The sequence below is a fragment of the Anopheles funestus genome, chromosome 3RL (genome assembly GCF_943734845.2).
Source record: "Anopheles funestus chromosome 3RL, idAnoFuneDA-416_04, whole genome shotgun sequence".
Classification (NCBI taxonomy): Eukaryota; Metazoa; Arthropoda; class Insecta; order Diptera; family Culicidae; genus Anopheles; species Anopheles funestus.
The window spans coordinates 13,406,960-13,428,202 of NC_064599.1; the positions used below are offsets into that span (position 1 = coordinate 13,406,960).

Consider the following 21,243-nt stretch of genomic DNA (forward strand, 5'->3'; position numbering starts at 1 on the left):
TTAAGGGATTATGACCGTCCGTCTGAGACCAGCGCACACCGCTTTTGCGAAGATGGAAATGGCATTTTCCCTTTTTTCTCCTTTCACGAGCTGAAACGTCACCGGTAAGTGGGTCAGCGGTGCCTTCTTTTTTTCCTAAAGCCCTGATAGATAGTTTCAGATTTTTAGAGGGTAGGTTTACCTTCCATGTGCAGGAGATGATAGTGCTTTGTCTTTCCCTTTTCCAAAGCTGCTGTTTCTGTTGGTTTTCATCATCACCAGCAGACGATCCCTGATTTTATGTAACTTTGCGATCAGTATAAGGGATTGGTGTGTGGAGCACTGATGTGACTTAATGTCTATCCACTTTCGAACCAGGCACTCCTTCATCCGGTGACACTAGACAACACACAAAAAGGAACAGTAATACAAACGATGTACGCATGCAGCTAGCGTCTAATCCATTGCATGCCACGAATCAATCAGAGTCACATAGCGTTCGTATGTCCGGCGGGTTAACCTAAACCTAACCTGAAAACCGCCGACGACTCTCCCTCGGAGTTTTCGGACTAAGTAAATGTGTATGTAAATAAATAAATATACACACCACGCGTACGCTCCCTATCCACCCTTTCTCTTTGCCAATTGACAAAAACTCTAACATACCACTCCCATGTTTCCTCTTGCTTGCTTTGTGTGACAACTCTGCCCTACTGTAGCCCTACTCGCACACCATGCGCACCATCAATGAACGAGGCAGAGCAATTGAATCGTCCATTTTCATTCATGAAACTTTCGTCTAGTCTACGTATAACACCAACACAGAGGAAAGCTTGATGACGATGAGCGTCGGTAACCGTTACCCACCACCCCCATTCGATGCTCCAAAACAACAAACCCCGTACCGGGTTTTAGTGGTCGATCTCACCCCGCCTGATGAGGAGAGATCGTGCCCGCCCGAAGGAGCAGACATTTTTGTACCATAAATGGCTTTCGTCTTCAATTTCCTTCCAATGAAGATTCCCGATTTGGATGATGGCTGACTGGCTGACTGGTCTGCAGGAAATAGGGTTAGGTGTGAGAAAATAAAATAAAAAGAAAATGTCTATTTCAGCACTGACCAGTCACTGGACAGCCAGTGTACACGACCAAACTGACGATCACTTTGTGAAGGCTGTGATCTTGAAGATATGGCGAATTAGCGAATGTATGAAATGGTTTATTGCTGCAGCTTGGTCATCCAATGGGTGGGAACGGTGTGTAAATATCTCCTTTAAGTTGTTTTATTCTTTTAAGACAACAACTTTTCGGAGGAACTGCACAATTAGTATAAATCGACTCGCAGTACCGCTCACCGCAACCAAAAGACCAACGGCACATTCTAGCACATCTGTTTACCATCCAGCAATTGTTTATTTATTTTACCATTCCACTGCAATCCTGTTTCCACCCCACTTGCGGGCGGTGGAGGTTTCATTCATTGATTCATTCATGCATTTGATTCCCATTTAACCTCCACACACGCCCTTCTCCTCACGAAACCTCGCTTCAGTCCACTCTCAAAAGTGTTTAGTTTTTCATTCATTCGTCTATATTCTCAATGTACGTTTCAGTAGCCATTGGGTAGTTTTTTTTCTTCCCTTCATTCGATTAAATGTTGTAATATTCTTACAGTCCCGGTGCCCGGTCATCTTACCTCGTATCGTACTTTCCATCATTTGACCGAAAGCGATAAGACACGCACCGATAAGAAGTGTGCTGAGTGTAAACAAACGCGATCGTTTTAGACCTTAGCAGCACATCATCCCCGACAGTGACATATATCACCACTACCGGAAGTGTGTCAGTAATGACGCCGGTCCAATTACATCCCGACCGGGTCGGTGAGCAAAACGAATCACGTCCGGTTTCTCTAATGCACCAAGCGACCGTTTTTTGTTTTCTTTTTTGCTGACGTATTTGAACAGATCAAGCACATATAAAGAAACGAACGTATTGAATGGAAGGTAAATACAAAAAAAATGAACTCAACAAAAATGATCGAGAAAAAGAGAAAACATTTGTGTTTGTGTGTTGTAAAGGGTGAGGGAAGTAGAAGTTGTAACTGTCCCGTTATCTGTAAAAAAAAAACCATGCAAACCCTTATACTGTTGCTGCCTTTGCGGTACGACGGTTTTGTCCACGCTAGCGTCGTCTAGACACAGGTGCCAGTACTTTAGTGACGACCCCCTTGGTTGCGTACGCAACCATCGATGATAAGAATCGTCTTTTTACGCGTTTTTTTCCTCATATGCTCATATGCTATGGTGGACAACAAGGCGATAACGATTGTGTCTTAAATTGTAGTTTAAGCGTTTTGGTGGACCTTTCTGATAGTGGATTAGTTTTTCAGTACCATATAAACAGCAATATTGGTGTGTCATCTTTCGGCAATTCAATCTTGCTCGAAACAAGGAAGATGTGTGACGTTTTTGACCGTTTCAAACGACAGGAACGTGATCTGGCCAAATAGTAGAGTTGTCATTGATGCGACTAAAACGCACGCTCAGTCCAGAGTTCAAATCTCGAACTCTCACTTTATGTAAACCTCAGCTATTCAGCGCTTTTTCTACATCACATCCTTAGATAAGAGAGATAAAGAGTAAGATCATTTGAAACTTCCCTGGAGAATTGTAATAGAGAACACCCCATGAAGAGATTGATGTCTTAATACTTGTTTGTTAGCACTTTTAAAACATAATCGAGAATCGAGGAGCGCAAATATTCGTTGAAAAAATGAACGTTTTTATCGTCCCAAAACACCACTGGGGGGAGAGCAAAAGAGTTTTTTTGATGCGTTCCTATCCGTTTCTCCTATCCTATCCGTTTCTCTATCTTTCTCTTCTCTCTCTCTCTCTCACTTTCTCTCTTCAGTGGTATTTCCAGATACAATTCAAATGACAAATGACAATCTCGCACCGTCGAACGCCGCCCCAACGGCATCGATGCTGACCGGCAGCAATGTCGATCTGGGCCCACTGCCGGAAGGATGGGAGGAAGGCATCACGGAGAAGGGCGAACGGTACTATATCAATCACGCGACTCGGTCGACCACCTGGCGGGATCCCCGATTGTGTACGTGTCCCTTTTACCTTTTTTGTTATTTTTTTTTTGTATCTTAAGTTCACACGTTCACATCCCAGAACATGCGCGCCATCTTTTGTTCGGTTCCGTTTCTTCTGCACTATCTTTGCATTCGATGATGATCGCGTTTTTCCGAAACACTTGCTCGTAGTGTAGGCACCGGCAATGGTGGCAAACGGAAAGGGCAGCTAGAATGCATATACAGCGAAGCGAGGTCGTGCTAAGATGAGAGCTTAGTAGAACAGGTAGAAGGTGTAGTTGTGGTTGCGCAGCAGGCATGTAGTGTAGGCAGCGAGGGTAGTACATCTTGAACTTTCTAAGCGGAAATTACTAAGCCTTACTCACCTGACTAACAAGCAAGAATGCAATTCTTTCTTTCACGCCAACCGCAACCGTAAGGATGCAGTGGTACTAACACCATCCACTAACCGAATAGATTGGAAGGTTGTAGAAGTAACGCGGTACCTTGAGCACACCCTTTCTTATCACCTTCGTCGGAGATAAGCTAAAGCGCATGGACATCCACAGAACGAAGCGTGTATCTAATTCGTTGTTTACATTTTGTTTCATTTTACACAACCAACCAAACAAACAAACAGCAAACCAAGATTGGGCAGTACAAGAGCAAACGGTACGTCTGTACAACCTGCAGCTGGAACGGGAACGACTTCGGAAACGGCAGCAAGAGATCAAATCACATGTAAGTACCTTGCGCGTTGCCATCAGTATGGCTATTTCTCCACTCGACTGGCTTCCTGCTACAATGCCTTCGTGCAATGTCGCTTTGTCTTCTCCAGATGGGAGACGACCCGTTCCTGTCCGGAATTGCCGATCACACACGCCAGGAGTCCGGTGATAGCGGTTTGAGCGAATCGTCCATGACGCAGTCGATGCCCCACACGCCCGAATTTCTCTCCAGTATAGACGACAGTATGGATGGGCTGAGCAGTAAGTTTGGATGCGTCGTTTATTACACCAAAGCGGCAGACCAAAACTCTTTGTACTAATTGGAAATTCTTTTTTTCTTTCCCATATTCTAGTGACGGATAACACGATGGACACTATAGCATTTGGGGATAATCTCGAGACGCCCGATGAGTTTATGGTGAGTGTACGGTCAATGGTCTACGAATTGTTTTCGAAAGACAGAAACAGAAAATACTCTGATGCCAATGGTTTTTTTTGGGAGGTAATGTGTAGTAAACCGTCCAAATACCAAAAAGCGGGCACCATAGAGAATCTACCATCCAGCTAAATAAATGCTGATCTGGTAAGGAAAATGGAAAACGGCGCACAAACAAACCCCAAAAAGAGCGTATTTAATTTCGACCCAGCAGTGTTTCTTACTACGCAACATTCCGCCAAGGTCGTTTTCCTGGCACAGTTGGAAATGGTCTACCATCGGCAAGTGGGTGTGAAAGTTGCCAAATATGCACAATGTGTATAAGAAGAAAAAAAAAACAAGACCGAAACAAATGCAAAACGTTTAACGTAGCAAAAATATAATTTATAGCTACCGGAGGGCGTTGGACAGTATTTTCTATTTCTGTGCTTTGTTAATTCACGATCACGAACCTGTGTATCGTATCATCCTTTGTATGGGTGTGTGTGGGTGTGCGTAATAACGATCGATCATTAAACATCCTTTCCTTCTCGTGTTTTGTAGCTGGACGATCCTTTGCTGTTGGAAAAAATTGATGCCGTCACCAACCTGACCCTGATGGATCCGACGAGTAGTAAAACGGAAAACACGCTCTACGACATCATCTAACGTTTGATGTGTGCAACAAACAACAAAAAAACCCCCCCAGTTAGAGCATAGGCCAACCCCACTAGTACACGTACCACTTACATGTGTACATCCGCAAAAGGGTGAAAGAAACACACACACATATTCACACACATACATAAAGGTACATCCATTGAAACCATCCCAAATCCCACCCTAAACCCCAAAAAAAAAACAACGGTAAGCGGATCCAGTGAATCGGAAAATTACGTCGTTCCGATTCCTTCACGAGAGATGTGTTTGGACACATCGATCCAGCCCCCAAAACGCTCCACTAGTGGTCGGAAGCTACTTAACTGGGAACAGGGCTCAGAACGGGATCCACTTTCGCTAGAGATCGACTATCTGTAAGGGGGTCGAAACACTCCTTAATTCATGTTATACTGTAGTAGGATCTATTATTTCTAGATTTATGTTTTTTTTTTCTGTCCTTTTGTTCCGTTACATCGAGGTAATGATTATTATTACAAGAGGGAAAAAAACATTATTAGTGTTTACGCTTAGGTACGGATTATTATTGTATTTTTTTTTTTACTTCTATTATTTTTTTTTAATCAAATTTAGATAAAACGTGAGATTGATTGTGTGCTAGTGTAGAACGCATGAACGAGGATGATCGTGCAGCAGCTGAAGCTGCGAGAAGATGTGGCGAACATTAGGTAAAAAAAAAATTAAAAGTGAAGCGCAAGCAATTCAAGTGCCTTAAACGATTGAAACAGGATGAAACAGAGAGCTAGTAAAACACAATGTATGAAGCGAGGCAATACACTAGGTACGCCCCGGGAAGGATGTGTATTATAATGCAATAATGCGAACTTGTGTGGAACACGTATACGAGCAGACGTATGTACGTGTATATATATATATGCCAGTGGTGCAGATGCACTCATTTTGCCACTGGTACAGTGTGGTAGACAATCCGCTTTACTAGCGTAACTAGCGCGGCAAACGGTTTTCTGAGTGCGAGTGCCGTACGGCAGTGTTTGGTTGCGTATCTTTGTGTGAGATTGAGATGATTGAGTCTTGTGCGAATGGTACTGCCGTCTGTCTGTGTTTTATTGGTACAGTCCAATATTTCTAGCCATAAGTAGTAGCAGATAGTAGTAGCGTCGAGTGTGCGAGGAGCACGCGAAATGACTCCCGTGTCTGCAGCATGCATAACCAGCCAAGCAGCATATCAGCCCCCCCGCCGGTGGTCCAATGATCTTGATAATGTGGCATTTTTCCATAGTGAATTGTCTGCTGGAAACGAGACCCATGGTATGATGCATTTATTTTTTGTTTTGTTGTTTTGTTTTTAAACAGACAGACACGATCAACGCAAAAGATCACTGGAACCTTAATGCCAACGATGGTCCAAATGTTGTGGCATTATCAGCAGGTCCACGTGCGCACACATGCTAGTGTAGTAATGGAAAACCAATTCGCAATGCATGTGTGTGTCACAGTGAATGTGTTTGTGTGCAAAATCGCCACAAAGGACTAGTTTGTTTTTTTTTACAAATTTCTTTTGCGATAAGATTTAATCCGTTTCGCGCAGCAATGTGGGATATACGCACTGATGGATTGTCACACTTGGTGTGCCTTAAGGACCCGGGGCCCGTGCAGATGTTGAAACAATTTTTGTTTTTTTTTTTAATAATTTTGATGCTATTGAAAAATTAATTAGGATAAACTCGACGAGTGGCGTATGCAATTATATAGATTTTATGTTTCATTTTACATCTTTCGCATTGTTCCTTCCAGTTGGCCAATGCCAGCTATCTTTACCTCCAGACTGGGGAATGACGGTTTTTTGGGGGAGGCAAGCGACAGCGAAACTATCTTCTGCATAAGTTCTGTAGCTACATAATTAAGCGAAGACTACAGAAAGGGCCGCATTGTCTTGGAAGGCAAACGAGCAGGCAAACATGAAACATCGGTAGATGTGAAGCTGTATCTTCCCCCGCGTCCAACTGGTAGGAAACGCGAAAGGGCGAAGAAATAGAACATAAGCCAAGATAAACATATCCCTACTGATGATCATCTACTTATCTACTTACGCTCACTGTACGGTTCATTTTATTATCACCTTCATAGTTACTGCAAAACAAACCAACTGACAAAGTCAACATGGTCAACACATTCTTGCAATAGAGCAGCTTTGAAACTTTTAGCAAAAAAGCAACAAAAAAACACACATTTATTATTGAAACACCTTTCTGATCCAATGCGTTTTTTTTATCCTGGTTTAATGCGATGTTGTTAAACAATTAACGTTTCTGTTAAACACACACACACAAGAAAAACATCTTCTATATTTACTACACAGTATCATACAAATTTATCCCATTAGATTACTACTTCGATTTGTATAAGCACTGTAGTGTGGGATTTTTTACTTTAGAACAATCAGTAGCAGGCAACAGTTTTGTAGAAAATTCGGTTCGGTTACGGTTATTCATTTGATTGCTCGTTGTTTGCCAATCAAATTTTTATTTTCTGTTTAATGTAGTGTTAGAAAGTCAAAATAAGCAAGCGTTGGTTCTGATTCGGACTCAATTTGAATGATGATTTGTTCCCCCAAAAAAAAATTAATAACATGAAGCAAAGAGACAATCTTTTCGATTTGGTACTTTTACTCCATTAAATGATGTTGCGTTGCCTGATTTGCGTTGACCATTTGCGCTTTTTGTCGGTTGTTTGTTTCTACTTGGATTTTTGTTATCGGTCTATTGTGAATGAAGAGAGAGAGAGAGAGAGAAAAAGAGAGAATGTTAACACAGTTGCAATTGCCGTCCATTTCAAGTTTCTTTGCAACATAACCGGAAAAAGGAATAGCCACCAATTTACGCCACTGTTAGTTAGCAGTAACAGTTGAAGGATGAGACATTAAATGAGTCAGTATGCTGACAGCTTACAATAGATATCCGTAGACGTGTCCAGTAGGTGTGAATCCATCCAAAAAAACATCATCTCTCGATCCGGTCGGAAGTCGCATAGCGAAGAGGTAAGGAAAGGAATGTAATCAATTGTCCTTTCGGGTGTCACAGAATGCGACATACATGGATATGTCACGAAGATACTTGAACGCCGTCCAAATTGCGTTACGAAAGCAATACAAATTTTAAGCGAGGATTAGAATCTTGAGAAGCACCGGAAGCAATAGAAATGTTCTCTCTATCCACCGTACCTTCGCTGTGGTTCACTGAAATTAAACAAAACAGTTAAAATAGATGAAAGACACTGGTGGTGTAACAGTTCACATAACTTACTTAGCTTCACAAACATGTACACATGTTCCCGTTGACGCGTTGACAAACTTTTTCAAATTCCCCGCTTTTCCCCGTAAGCACTCATCAAGCAATATTTGTGAGCAAATAGTGTATAGCGTTGATGAGACCAGCTGCAACAATGTAAAGCGACTTTCGAGGAAGAAACATATTTTTTCGTGATTAAAAAATGTTAGCAAACTCCAACAGAACGGCAGGTTAAATTCGCAAACAACCAACTAAGTGAAAAGCTTACGTGCTTTATTCTGCTTCCGCTACCACATAGGAGGAAGAATTGTGCTGCTAGACACCTATTGCTCTACGGTTGTCTGAAGCGAGCCGGCACGGTCTCGTAGAAGATTCATACAGGTAGAGGAATTAGCGTTGTCTGGAAAGGCACTGTACGCTTTAAGGGTTCCTTTTCTTTATAAATGTAACTGCTTTGTAAATCGATAACATCTAGACTAGTTTATGATGAAAATACTAGATAGGTCTGTTCCATAGTAGCGTTCACCACCAAAGCTGAGTGTCACTAATTTTAACTGCGCTTGTTTGATTTTACGGTAAACTGCACCTTGGTATGCTTCGATACAAAATGTGTATTTGTTTTTTTTTTTTTATTTTGTTCGAATGATGTTTGCAACAGCTTTAGAATGAAGATGTGGCTGATAACATCTTCGACCAGTAAACAGTTGACCTGAACGGGCAACGTAATACGTGTGGCGCAGCCACGCATGTATACAACAGCACAAGCGTCAACATCGAAATGGTGTGTGAGTGAGTGAGTGAAAGACGCAAAAAGAGTTAGTGAATGTTTCTATCCGAATTAGTCTTTCACCAGTTACGTAGGAAAGCTCTTGCACACGTGTAGTAAAGGGAAAGGGAATAATACAAATAGGTTACATTTGTCTTTGTTCCAAAGCCTTGTAATACTCTGTAACGGAGTAGAGAAGAATGGTATTTTACGACACAAACGATGCATAATAAAAGGAAAAATCAACCAACCAGAACCAACAATACGACACGTCGGGTTGGATCGTTTGCAAGACTAAAACAAATGATGACATGTGTATTACTAATAACTATTAACCGCTTTACAAGATAAGGTAACAAAGTCTTCTGCGTCGTATCGATGGAATGGAGCAATCGGAAGTCAATGCTCGTTCTGTGTTTCTTTCTTAGAACATCTCTATGTATCACTACTGTTTTGTTATGATATAAAAAAACAAATATTATAAATTATACAAGTTTATAAACGAATAGAAAACAAATTAGAGTTATAACTTCTGTTTACTCAAAATTGGAGGCAACGCCACGTGCTGTTCAAAATGTTTGGCGCGTTCAAATGTTTAATCGACAGCACGAACGCCCTCTGTATGTCAGTTTCAAAAGCTACCCTATCAACATTGAAACTGCACAGTTTAATTTAATCGATTCAATTTCAGCAAATATTATGTTTTACTTAAAACTACAAAAAACAAAATTACAAGGAATGATATTTTACGATCGTATCAATCGCTTACATTATTTAAATAATTAAGAAAACTAAAAGCAACCATTCGTATGCATGTAGCATTTTCACCGGGCTAATATCTTTCAAAGTGTGCGATATTTCTGAAATTTATCACAGCTTTTTATTACAAAAATTGTACGAATGGCAAAACAGCAGAAAAGGTTTTGTTTGCCTAAGTTTTCAGATTATGTTATAAACACTGTTCACAAGAATTATGCTTATTTACGGAAAAGAAGATAAATTTTTTTAAAGGGTGCGTTTTGCCCCCAACAATTGTGCGAGTGAACCAGCTGATACATTCGAGTGAGAAAAAACACAATGGAACGTCAAAACACACGCACACTATCGCAATGCATACACGATGTTACGCACATCGTAACGCATACTTCATGCTGCTTACACGGTGACAGCTCTAATTTGGTGGGATGATAGCTCTTTCGATTCGTATCTGTGCGTGTGTGCGTGTGTATGTTTCTTGCGGTGTAAAATTCGGCCGGCCCGTGTTGTGTAGAGAACTAAAATAAATACTTGTCGGACGTTCTTCGTGCTGCGGTAAGTGCGTGTAGCGTAAAACGCACTTTACAGACTCAGCTTTGCTTGACGGAAGGCACGTGCATCAAGTGTTCGACAATCTAGGCAAGAAAAACGAACCCTCACTAAGAGTATATACGGGCGAAGACGACATCCAGAGGGTTTTTAGCGTAAGGCCGCTTGAAGTCACGACGGCAGCGGCTCACCATCGGATCCGGGAGATAAAAACAACCAAGTCGTCCAAGAGTGTGCGAGCAGCTGCTGCATAAGCATAATTGTGCTGGTGTATGAAATCATAACAACGATCCAAACAGTCACCAGAACACTAGATTGTTCTGCTTTCTGACTCTTCTGCGAGTGCAAATGCACCCGACATTACCACGGTGAACGAAAGGGGGGTAGCGAAGTTGTTGCATCCGTCAGAACCAAAGTCGGGCAGACAAATAATACATCCATCCGACGGTCCACATACAACCGTGCACCAGAGTGTGGCGCCGTTGCGAGTTGTCCTAAAATAGGGCGATTGCGTGCAAGCATTCCGGAAGCCTGCTGCAGTACCGAGTGCATTCGCTTCCTTCCACTGCTGGCAGCGGCGAGTCGCGAAAGTGAGAACACAAGACGAATAGCACTCGTAAATTCCATGCGTGCTTGTGATGTGTGTGAAAAATATTAAATGAAGAAGCAATAAATAAAAAAAGGTTAGTGTGTGGCCGTCGTCCAACTAAATCCTTGCATCGGTGTGCAGCTGCAGTATGCATACACCCGCACGCAGTGCATTCACACTGTAGAACCCGTTGAATGCAACAGTATCATTGACACCACCAGAAAACGACGGTGGACGCGCGCGAGTGCATCGACAGTGTGTGCAGTACAGTGTGGGAAAAAAACGCATCAGTGAAAGCATTTGCTTGTGGCCTTGAAAATTTACCTTAGACGGACGAGTAGACGACAGCAGAATCATCATCGCCAAAGAAAAAGGCAACTTGGAATAGAAATTTTGCTAAACATATACGTAAAAATAGCTTCCACTTTTGATGAAACACAACCCTATGCTGTACGAACGAAGATTACGAATGTGTGAACCGATTTGGAAACAACGATTTAGTGCTGTGGTAACAACATATCAGCAATCTCGCCAGCAGGCTCTGGAATGCAGCTGCTGCATGATGCTTTTATCGCATTGAGTCGAATGCAGGAACCATTCTGCTAAATAGAACGGGGTAGAAATTCTGCTTCAAGAATTCAGTACGTGTGTGTATTACTAAAGAAATGGTGCAATAACATTTCAGGTGCAATTGCAGTTGAAAGTGCATTTGTTCGGTTTAAGCGTGTTGTGTCAATTTCAGCAGACCGTATGGGTCAGTTAAATCGCTTCCCAGCCACTGCTCTTCGCCGACTAGCAACCAACGTATAGATAGCCAAACCGTCATGTGTGATCTAGTTTTCCGTTTTGTTTTCCAATTTTCATTTCTTTCCGGTGCGCGTGTGTGTCTCGTTATCAAATTGCTTGCCGATTTTAATTAAGTGTACGGTTAAGAGTTTCTTTTCCTGTTTCGTTTGAACAAACAAACCTTTTTGGCTGCCTGCAATTTCTCCAAGAGTTCCACTTACTTTCATGCGAGTTCGATCGGAGCGGAGCGGAGGAAAAAGGAGATTTGCAATAAAGAAGATCGGTATCTTCTTGAAGCTTTCCCCCCAGCAGGCGGCATTAATCGCACCTTTATCGTACACCGTAAATATTACAAAAGAAACATCTCCGGGCACAATACGACGGTGGCACCTTGTGTGCGTATCAGAAGCATCTTCCACGATTGTGCAGTTCTCAAGTCAACAGAGAAACATCGTCACTGGCTGTGTAGTGTAGTGCCAGCACCACACACATTCACTACACTGGTTCCTCACTGCCCCGAACGTTTGCCCTTCGCATGTTGGGGATGTCTTCCAAACAGTAAGTAGTCCTGTGCCCGTTCCACTAAACCTTCCCAGTCACGTGTTTTTGTTTTGTTTCTTAGGAAAATTCCGAAAAAAGCACGCACTTCTGCAGCGCGAAATGCTGCCGTAATCAAGCATGTAAATCATAAGTCGAGAATAAAGATGAGAAAAAAAAGGAAGGAAAGGCTTGGGCCCACCACCCCCTCCACCAAGTGAAGGGTAGAAGGGATAGAATAGCACAAAGAACTCCACACTTTCAGTAAAATCCCCCCAGAGAGTGGGAGACAGTGGGGGAAATAAAGGGAAATGGAAGGGAAACGAGCGTGCTTGCTTGTTCAAGTCAAAAGCCTTTAACCTTCGGGGCATAATGATATGTGAGTATGGTTGTTGCGTTGTACACCAACACAAAAAAAAACAACATAGACGCAAAGAACGGGATTTGGAAGGGTTGGCTAGCAAAGCTCTTCATCAAACTGTTCTCTACTTGGCTGCCTTTTTTCCATTTTATTTATTTTACTCTAACAGTACACTTTTTCTGAGCTTGCCCCGGGTATGTGGACGTCACCGTCGTACGCTGTGGCAAATGTGTCCCCACACGCGTAACATATGATGATGGTAGAACACATTCTACAACCCATGCTCTCTTCCATATATGCACGGCAACAACTCTTTCGGAAGCTTTGCATTCCCACTTTTGAACAAAAAGAAATCTCAAAGGCCCGTTTTTCCAACGCGTTATGTTTACATTAGCACCAGCACGTTCTTCGGTGCTGCTGGTCGCTGATGGGTTTGGAGTAAGTAGCCATACCTAATGGTGGCAATTGTACACAATTTGTAAAGTATAAACGTGATTTTAAGATCAAAACGTACGCGCAAACTACATGTGCATCAATGACAGTGAAACGATCGTTAATTAAATTCTCTAAAAGCTGAGTATAATCAGTTCAGTTGAATTGGTAACTCTATACAAGGGTTTGTCAAAATTTAAATCTATCTAGACAGAATCCAGTTCCACTTCAAAATCATTCAAAAACACGCAATTCAACTCAAAAGTCTTTTTAAAATTAATAAAACAATTCTACAGTTGCAGGTGTGCTGTGAAACAGGTTTGATGTTTGACCCCTTCCCGTACAAGGTCTGGCACGATCTATATTTCCGGTTGCTTATGATACCTCATGCCTTCGTAGGGCATCGTCTTCTTTCCAGGCAGGAACAGCAAAGAATGTTCGGATGTTCGGAAAGCGTTCCATTGTGCTAGGTTCCATTGTAAGCCTTTCTTGTAACAACAGTGTTGCATTAAATATTGATGTACATACAATCGAATGATGGAATACCCTTATCGATTGACGGTAACTTCATCCAAAAGCTTTCATTACGCTTACCAAAGCGCTATAATTTATTGAAACGTAGACAAAATCCATCACACCAACAGAAATCATTTGCTGTGTCAAAGTACAAATAGGGAAACAAGAGTATAAAGGGAACGTTCCACAACCGACTATGAGTATGTGGAGCAATTCGGAGCCTAGTACAAAGTACAAACGAAAGAAAAGGACCGTAAGAGAACGTTTTAAAACTAGGATTCCAAAAAACAGGTTCAAGGTATCTGCCCGTAAGACATACCGCCTGCTTTGTAATGGGAATAAAACCCTGACCGAATAATGTTGCTAAATCATGTAGAACGTTACGCTTGTTAAAGACCGATGACGAGGTTCGGTTAGGTTACAGAAATAGTTTTCAAATAATCGATAAGGGGATACCACTTTGCTGCCATCGAATGTAGGTGGCGACAGGACAGGCAACATTCAAAAGGGAGACCACTTTATAGCAACTTGAACGCTATCATATTGTAGTTGGAGCACGAGAAGTATCGTGCCTTTACTGCAGTGTGCCCATCGAAAAGCCATCATCATCGTAAGCCGTTCCGCTCTTCCGGAACGGATGTTTCTGCGTCATGTGAAGAAAAGGGCTTTCGTGGTTAGGAATGATATTGCTGATTTGTTTCTACCAGTAATTGGTCTCCACATTTCTGGTCAAAGAGTCAAAGCGAGCGAAATTATAAGCTCATTAGGAGAAAAAAAAGGATGTTTGCCGTGAATGATGTGAGGGGTGGAAGAAGGTTATTGTACGAAAAATTGCGTTACAAAACATATCGGAGGATAAAAATAGTTGGATTGTATAGTAATATGTTCATTGTGAAGGGTCTAATATGTTTTTCTTTTCTCTCTTTCTTTGTCTCCATCTTACAGTGAGCTGAAGAAACTCTCGGAGGAAAGCTTAACACGGCAGCCGGATGAGGTGTTCGACATTATTTGCAAGCTTGGTGAGGGTAGCTATGGCTCCGTTTACAAGGCACTACACAAGGAGAGCGAGCAGGTGCTTGCAATCAAGCAAGTACCGGTCGATACTGATCTGCAGGAGATCATCAAAGAGATCTCGATCATGCAACAGTGTGACTCACCGTACGTCGTCAAGTACTATGGCAGTTACTTCAAAAACACGGATCTCTGGATCGTGATGGAGTACTGTGGCGCTGGTAGCGTTTCCGATATAATGCGGCTGCGGAAGAAAACCCTTTCCGAGGACGAAATCGCAACGATACTGATCGACACACTGAAGGGGCTGGAGTATTTGCATCTGCGGCGCAAAATTCATCGCGACATTAAAGCGGGCAATATACTGCTCAATTCGGAGGGCCATGCGAAGTTGGCCGATTTCGGTGTTGCCGGACAGTTGACGGATACGATGGCGAAAAGAAACACGGTGATCGGCACTCCGTTCTGGATGGCACCGGAGGTGATCGAAGAGATCGGGTACGACTGTGTGGCGGATATTTGGTCGCTCGGTATTACGGCCCTCGAAATGGCGGAAGGGAAACCACCGTACGGGGATATCCATCCGATGCGTGCCATCTTCATGATACCGACGAAGCCACCACCGTCGTTCCGTGATCCCGATATCTGGTCGCCGGAGTTTATCGATTTCGTTAGTCTGTGTTTGGTGAAGAATCCGGAGGAACGAGCGACTGCCACTGATCTACTGGCCCATGAATTTATTCGTAAGTTATTAATAATGATTCGTTGTGCTTTCCCGGTCATTGGAAACCTATACCATTACGCTGTGAAATCCCTTTTACAGGCAATGCCAAACCGTGCAGCATACTCAGCCAAATGATAGCGGAAGCAAAGGAAATACGGGAAAACCAAAGCTACAGGCATGCGGCTGCCATTAGTCAAGCTAACAAACAGCTGCAGAATAATAGTAATAACGCCAATGGGCACGACGGTGGCGAATCGGACGATGAGGATCAAGTAAATTCGAGGACGATGAAGGAATTTCCTGCCGACTGTGGTACGCTCGTACCGGGACGTGGGGATGAAGGCGATGGGACGATGATAGCACACGCAGATTACGGTACGTTGGTACCCGATAACGGGACGATGGTGGAACTGCAATCGAACCTAGGCACGATGGTGATCAATTCGGATTCGGAAGAATCAACCATGAAAAGTGAGTGTTTGTGTTGAATTTGTCCATAATGTAGAGACAATAATGTGAATTTTCTTATTTTCGTAGGACATGACACCAATCCGGATAAACCGAAATATAGGCCACTGTTTCTCGATCATTTCGACAAAAAGGAGGCGGAAGCGGCCAGTTTCGGTAATAGTAAAGTTGCCGCAGTAAACAATCACCACCATCATCATCAACTACAATCGCCCCCATCCGCAATGAGTTCGTTTGATGATGGATCTCCGTCGGTCGATATGCAAGCGGAACTTTCGCCAGCCTTCAGCCCACAAACGACACCGGTCGCGTCACCGCAACAACCACACCTTCCACAGCCTTTAGCAACATCACCACAGCAACCTCAGCCGCAGGTACAAAAGATCGTTAGCAATCTGGTGACAACGGCGGCACCAGCAGCCCAAGCCTTTCCAGCCACGCACAGCCCGGTCTCACCGTCGGCACCACCGATGACGCAAAATTTCCAAGACCACCAGCAGCATCAACACCAGGCACTGCAACAGCAGCAGCAGCAGCAACAACAACAGCAGCAACAGTTCAATGAAGAGCGACAACGATACCAATCGCACCTGCAACTGCAATTGAATCAAATCTCCGCCGTTAGTCCCAATATGCATCAGATGCAGTTTTTGCAACCTACCGCGGCCGAGTATGATTCGGTAAGGTGACATTGTATCGCTTCATCTCTGTCCACCGCTTACTAATGGCATTTTATCTGATCACACAGCTTAAGTTTATGAACTACGAACAGTTGGAGCAACGATTGGCCAGCTTAGACAAGGAGATGGAGAAAGAGCTGGCGGAAACGAAGAAGCGTTACACATCCAAACGCCAACCGATACTGGATGCGATCGAGGCCAAGCAACAGAAGCGCCAGCAGAAGCTGGAAGAGTTCTGAGTAGTCGCCGCTAAGGGTGAGCGTGGTCAACTCATCATGGTTCTCATTTAATGATGTATGTACGCGGTTCATTGGTTATAGTAATTAGTGCGTAGTCATATTTAATAGGAATAATTTCACCCCTAGACTGCCGTCTTTTAGTTTCAAATTCCTATTACTTTTTTTAAACATATCTACCAGCCGTCGGACAGAGGAAAATTCCAATTCCTTGCTAGAGTGATCGCTTGTCGCTAAAAAATGACGTCTGTTTATGTATTTTAGCTACTTTTGCCGACGAGATGTATCCATCACACGATGTTTGTTTGTTTTTGTCTGATATTATTTGTAAAAAGCAATACTTGCACAATAATGTGAGCGAATGGATGTGTGGAACAGATCTGATATTTTATTTTATTCGTAAATCCAGCAAAGCGACCATTCATCCTTGATCTGCTAGAGCTCGTTGATTAGCAACGAGGTTTGAAAAAAAAAGTTTTTGGAATGCCGCCAATTTCACGGTTTCTGCTTGTTTGATCCTCACGTGTCATGGTCCGTCCCTTGAAGCAAGTGTATTACAATGTCGCACTGCTAATTTTTGTTAAGTTGACCTTTATCATGCTGGTTAAATTATATTGAACATACGTACTAACGAAATGCATTGAGCGAGTGCAGTCACTGTTTTACTCCCGAAACAGTGATGCATACATTTGTATTACAAATTTTACGTTGCATTGTTAAAGATGAGTTGGCTTGCATTAACGAAATAAATGCTGCTTTGGGTGTGATCAGTTTTCGATACTGGCGCCTCACCGCAACCAAATAATTTATTGACAAATCGTTAAACGTTATCACTTGAGTGTGAAAATGAAGCTAAACAGCGCGAAAGGCACAGGGCACAGTGTATGATTCTAACGAACGTGAATAAAAATTACCTTAAAAAGAGACAGACCTCAAACTAACCGAGAAGATTGAAAGTAGAATACAATAATCCTGTAATACCTGTAACCAGGGACGAGAAGTTATACATATATCCAGCAAGAGCGTGATTGGTTGACGATTATATACAAACATACACACGCACCGCAATGCAATTGAAGGACTCATCGATCGCAGTTGATCGCACATTTTTTACACTAACTAAGCCATATACCCTTGGTATGAAAATAAACGAGATTGCTGGTGTACGCAAAAGTAAAGGGATCGGGAAGGAGTACCAACCATATTAGACATGGAGGAAAAGCAACGTGTAGACAACATACCTTGTTACATAAACATAACGAAAGTGCTAAAAGTGAGACCCAACAGTAGGTGATGAAGAACATAGCAATGAACAAAAGTGCTACATTTTATTCTTTAAACATATACAAGTTTATTGAGAAATAGTATCTATCTACTGCTGCTAGAGATATTACATATAGGAAGATGATTAAAATGAATGGCGCAATGGAAGAGCAGGGGTTTTGATAAACGGAACACGATGATAAACCCAACCCACACGGGATACAGGAATATGCGATTAAAAATTGTAAAATAATAATACGACGCACCAAATACTGGACAAAAAAGTATGAACGTATTATTAACAAAACAGCTCGGATGAACAAACACACACACATGATAAATAAAGTTGAACTTTAAGGTTGCCATGCATTTATATTAAAATTAACTGTTGTTATGAAAAAGATCATGTTTTTGGAACATTTCGATTCTACAGTATAAACGGCACTGAATTCCAGCACGCATGTGATTGCTTTTTCTCGATGCGTGTAGTGGTCAGCAAAACAAGTTGCTTTCCAGCTGAAGCATAATCATGTGCCAGAGGGAGACAGTAATCAAAAAAGCGAGTGCTGCCTCGTTCACACTCGCTAGTCCTATACGTGTTGCCTTTCACTCGCGAGCACGCACAGCACGGCATCGCCGTACACCAGTTGCATACACCGTGGAGCGATGCTCGTGTGGAAAGGTTTTACGTGGCAAAGTAGAGTCCCTCGCGGGACGATCGTGCTTTATGTGCTAGTGTTTTGCCAATTGTACTCACTTGTTGGGACGCAACAGCAGCCTCCACCGCAGCAACAACAACACCAGCAACATCAGCCACAACAGCAACATCCGCCACCGCAGCAGCAGCAGCAGCATCAGCAGCCGCCACCGCAGCAACAGCACCAACAGCCACCGCCACCACAACAGTATCAGCAACAACATCAGCCTCATCAGCAGCAACAGCAACTACCGTCACAGCAATTCCAGCAACAGCAGCAACCGCCGCCACAGCAATTTCAGCAGCAGCAACCGCCGCCACAGCAATTCCAACAGCAACAACCGCCTCCTCAGCAACAATTCCAGCAACATCCGCCTCCTCAGCAACAATTCCAGCAACATCCGCCTCCACAGCAACAATTCCAGCAACCACCACCGGGTGTCCACGACGTCGGTGGTCAGCATCCACCACCGGTCCAACACCATCCAGCAATAGCACTGCAGGACATCCCCGAACACGATCGACCATGGTACGAATCGCTACCAGCTGTTGCCATGGACTACAAGGTGCACATCGATGCTGGCAAGGAAGATTGCTACTTCCAGTACGTCCAGCAGGGCAGCACACTCTATGTAAGCTTCCACGTTATTCGCGGAGGTGACGGAATGGCCGGTTTCGCGGTCCGCAATCCTCGTGGTGAAATTGTCCACCCATACCAGTGGCAAGCATCCAGCGATTACACGGATGGAGCCGCCATGGGAGGTTTCTATGCCGTGTGCATCGATAATCAGTTCTCGCGATTCGCCAGCAAGCTGGTCAATCTGTACATTACCGTCATCCGGTACGAAGAGTGGGAAAAGTTCACCAAGGAGATCGAAGATTTGAATGTGAACATGAACAACTTTACGGTATGTAATCAATGTAACGACCAACCGGCAGAGTCGTTATCATAATGTGTCATGTTTGTAATTCTTATCATTACTTGTTTTTGTCCATTTTTTCTTATACATCTGCATCCTCTCTAAACAGGGCACCATTTCGACGGTGGAACGGAACTTGAACGCCATGTTCCAGTATCAGGCACATTCCCGTAACAACGAAGCCCGTGATTATGCGCTGATCTTAGACAACAATGCGTACATCTGGAAGTGGTCGGTGTTGCAAATTCTTGTGATTGTTTTTACCACCTCGGTGCAGGTGTACTTTGTGCGTAAACTATTCGACATTAAGACGGGTAGTGGTAAGAGCCGCATTTAAACAACAAACGAATTTCCAACGCAACTTACATGTCATTCCGGTCGAGACATTTCGATGATACTTACAAAGTAACAGAGTTTCCAACGAAAGAGCTGTGTTTTGGATTCAGAATCACGCACACGAATTTTCCCCGAAAAGGATGAATACATTTTTTCTTCCCCTCCCCAACGTTACTAAATGCGGCTTCCGTTACAGTATTGAAGGATTGTGTCCATCCCCGTATCTTCCCGTGATGACTGAAAGTGAATACAATCTGCTTTGTTACAGAATGGACCATGTTTTGCTTGTTCCATATGTTATTCAGTTGTGTAAGCAACGCGAGCGAGTATCAAGAGTTAATAAAAAGTTTCATCCGTTTATTTTCCCATGTCCCTGCAAATCCACCTGTTTTTGATGACAAGTGGAAATTTAAAAAGAAAAAGAAAAGCAAAATATAAACAAAACAATCAGCTGTCAATTGCTTCTTTCCAACCACTCGGTTGGCTGCGGTTTATGCCGATTTATGTTTCCTTCCATGGTTTTATGTCTTTTTATCACTATTTATTTGCCTTTCGATAACATTGCATTATGTATTGAATCTGTTTATTGTTATACATTTAACATTTCTTATCTAATTTACTAGCGCGAGCGATATGCTTCTTCGTATTGAATGCTGTTGTTTTTACAATAAAGTGTAATTTACACACAATCAAACATGCGTCATTTTATGTTGTTGATCACGTCTTTATGAAACTCAAATGAAATACACAGTTCAGTACGAGTGGAAAATGTTTAAGTAAATTTATTGTTAACATTATTCAGTATTATAGTTGATTACCTCATTCTGCTTGCGAGTGAAAATACTGCTGCTTCGCCTGTCACATAGTTCTATCAACATGCTGTCTTGTCAAATCTACGCTTAATGCCATGAAAACGATCGAAGCGACCATCCCTTTCGCTGACGCGTTATTACGGTTTCGCTATTTGTGGTGTCAACGACGAATCAATTGCAATCTTCACTGCGCCGAGAAAAACGCATCGTAAGAAAACGATTTTGCTTTGTTTCTGTGCACACTTATGTACGCAGGCAGCAAAAAGTGCTGCTGATGGTGGTGAACATGGTGTGCTCGAAATAATATTAAGACTTGTATGCCCATCTTCGCAAAGTGATCCAGATTATTGATGCAAATCACTGTGAGCAAAACAATCATGGGTGAAGGTGATCAGAAAAGGGAAATAATTAAAGATAGCCACTCGTGGAGTTGTTTTTTTTTCACGGGAACAAAGACGTAGTTCGAAAGGGCTAATAGAATAGTATAAAAAAAATAACTTCCATGCTCCGTGTGCGTACATCTTCTGTGGTTGTGTGTATGTATGTGTGTGTGAGTTTGTGGCGAATGGGACATAGTGAAAACATTTTTTCCCTCTGTTTGGAACGATTAAAATTACCCAGTAACGCATCGGAGTATCCATTCCGTGTGGGGTGTGTGTAGAAAAAAAGAAATA

General features: G+C 42.7%; 3 protein-coding genes and 1 long non-coding RNA gene across 8 annotated transcripts in view; 3 read left to right on the forward strand and 1 right to left on the reverse strand.

Annotated features, from left to right (window-relative positions):
- The window catches only part of LOC125771460 (transcriptional coactivator YAP1-A), a 38,417-nt gene extending 31,373 nt beyond the window's left edge, over positions 1-7,044 (forward strand). For 2 of the 4 annotated variants that reach the window (XM_049442108.1, XM_049442107.1), the window contains exons 4-8: positions 2,893-3,093; positions 3,702-3,802; positions 3,900-4,050; positions 4,143-4,207; positions 4,769-7,044. In XM_049442108.1, coding sequence (XP_049298065.1) covers positions 2,893-3,093; positions 3,702-3,802; positions 3,900-4,050; positions 4,143-4,207; positions 4,769-4,873 — 623 coding nt within the window. In that variant the 3' untranslated portion in view covers positions 4,874-7,044. The remainder of the gene's footprint in view (positions 1-2,892; positions 3,094-3,701; positions 3,803-3,899; positions 4,051-4,142; positions 4,208-4,768) is intronic. The other 2 variants (XM_049442109.1, XM_049442110.1) reach the window with 2 other exon arrangements.
- A 411-nt stretch (positions 7,045-7,455) lies between these two features.
- On the reverse strand, positions 7,456-9,289 carry LOC125771502 (uncharacterized). Its single transcript, XR_007419311.1, has 3 exons — positions 8,146-9,289; positions 7,792-8,078; positions 7,456-7,602 (listed from the first exon to the last, which is right to left on the reverse strand). It is a non-coding gene; the product is annotated as an uncharacterized LOC125771502 (long non-coding RNA).
- A 749-nt stretch (positions 9,290-10,038) lies between these two features.
- Positions 10,039-18,185, forward strand: LOC125771451 (serine/threonine-protein kinase 3). Of its 2 annotated transcripts, none has more exons than XM_049442095.1 (5): positions 10,039-12,134; positions 14,368-15,176; positions 15,257-15,628; positions 15,695-16,305; positions 16,374-18,185. In XM_049442095.1, exons 1-5 carry the CDS (start codon positions 12,112-12,114, stop codon positions 16,542-16,544), a joined length of 1,986 nt encoding a protein of 661 aa, XP_049298052.1. In that variant the 5' UTR covers positions 10,039-12,111; the 3' UTR covers positions 16,545-18,185. The 2 variants fall into 2 exon arrangements, with proteins under 2 accessions (XP_049298052.1, XP_049298053.1); XM_049442096.1 differs by lacking the exon at positions 10,039-12,134 and adding an exon at positions 13,772-14,220.
- Positions 18,186-18,317: 132 nt separating this feature from the next.
- LOC125771483 (uncharacterized) lies at positions 18,318-20,117 on the forward strand. The gene is made up of 2 exons (XM_049442153.1): positions 18,318-19,409; positions 19,531-20,117. Exons 1-2 carry the CDS (start codon positions 18,471-18,473, stop codon positions 19,756-19,758), a joined length of 1,167 nt encoding a protein of 388 aa, XP_049298110.1. The 5' UTR covers positions 18,318-18,470; the 3' UTR covers positions 19,759-20,117.
- The last annotated feature ends 1,126 nt before the right edge of the window (positions 20,118-21,243 follow it).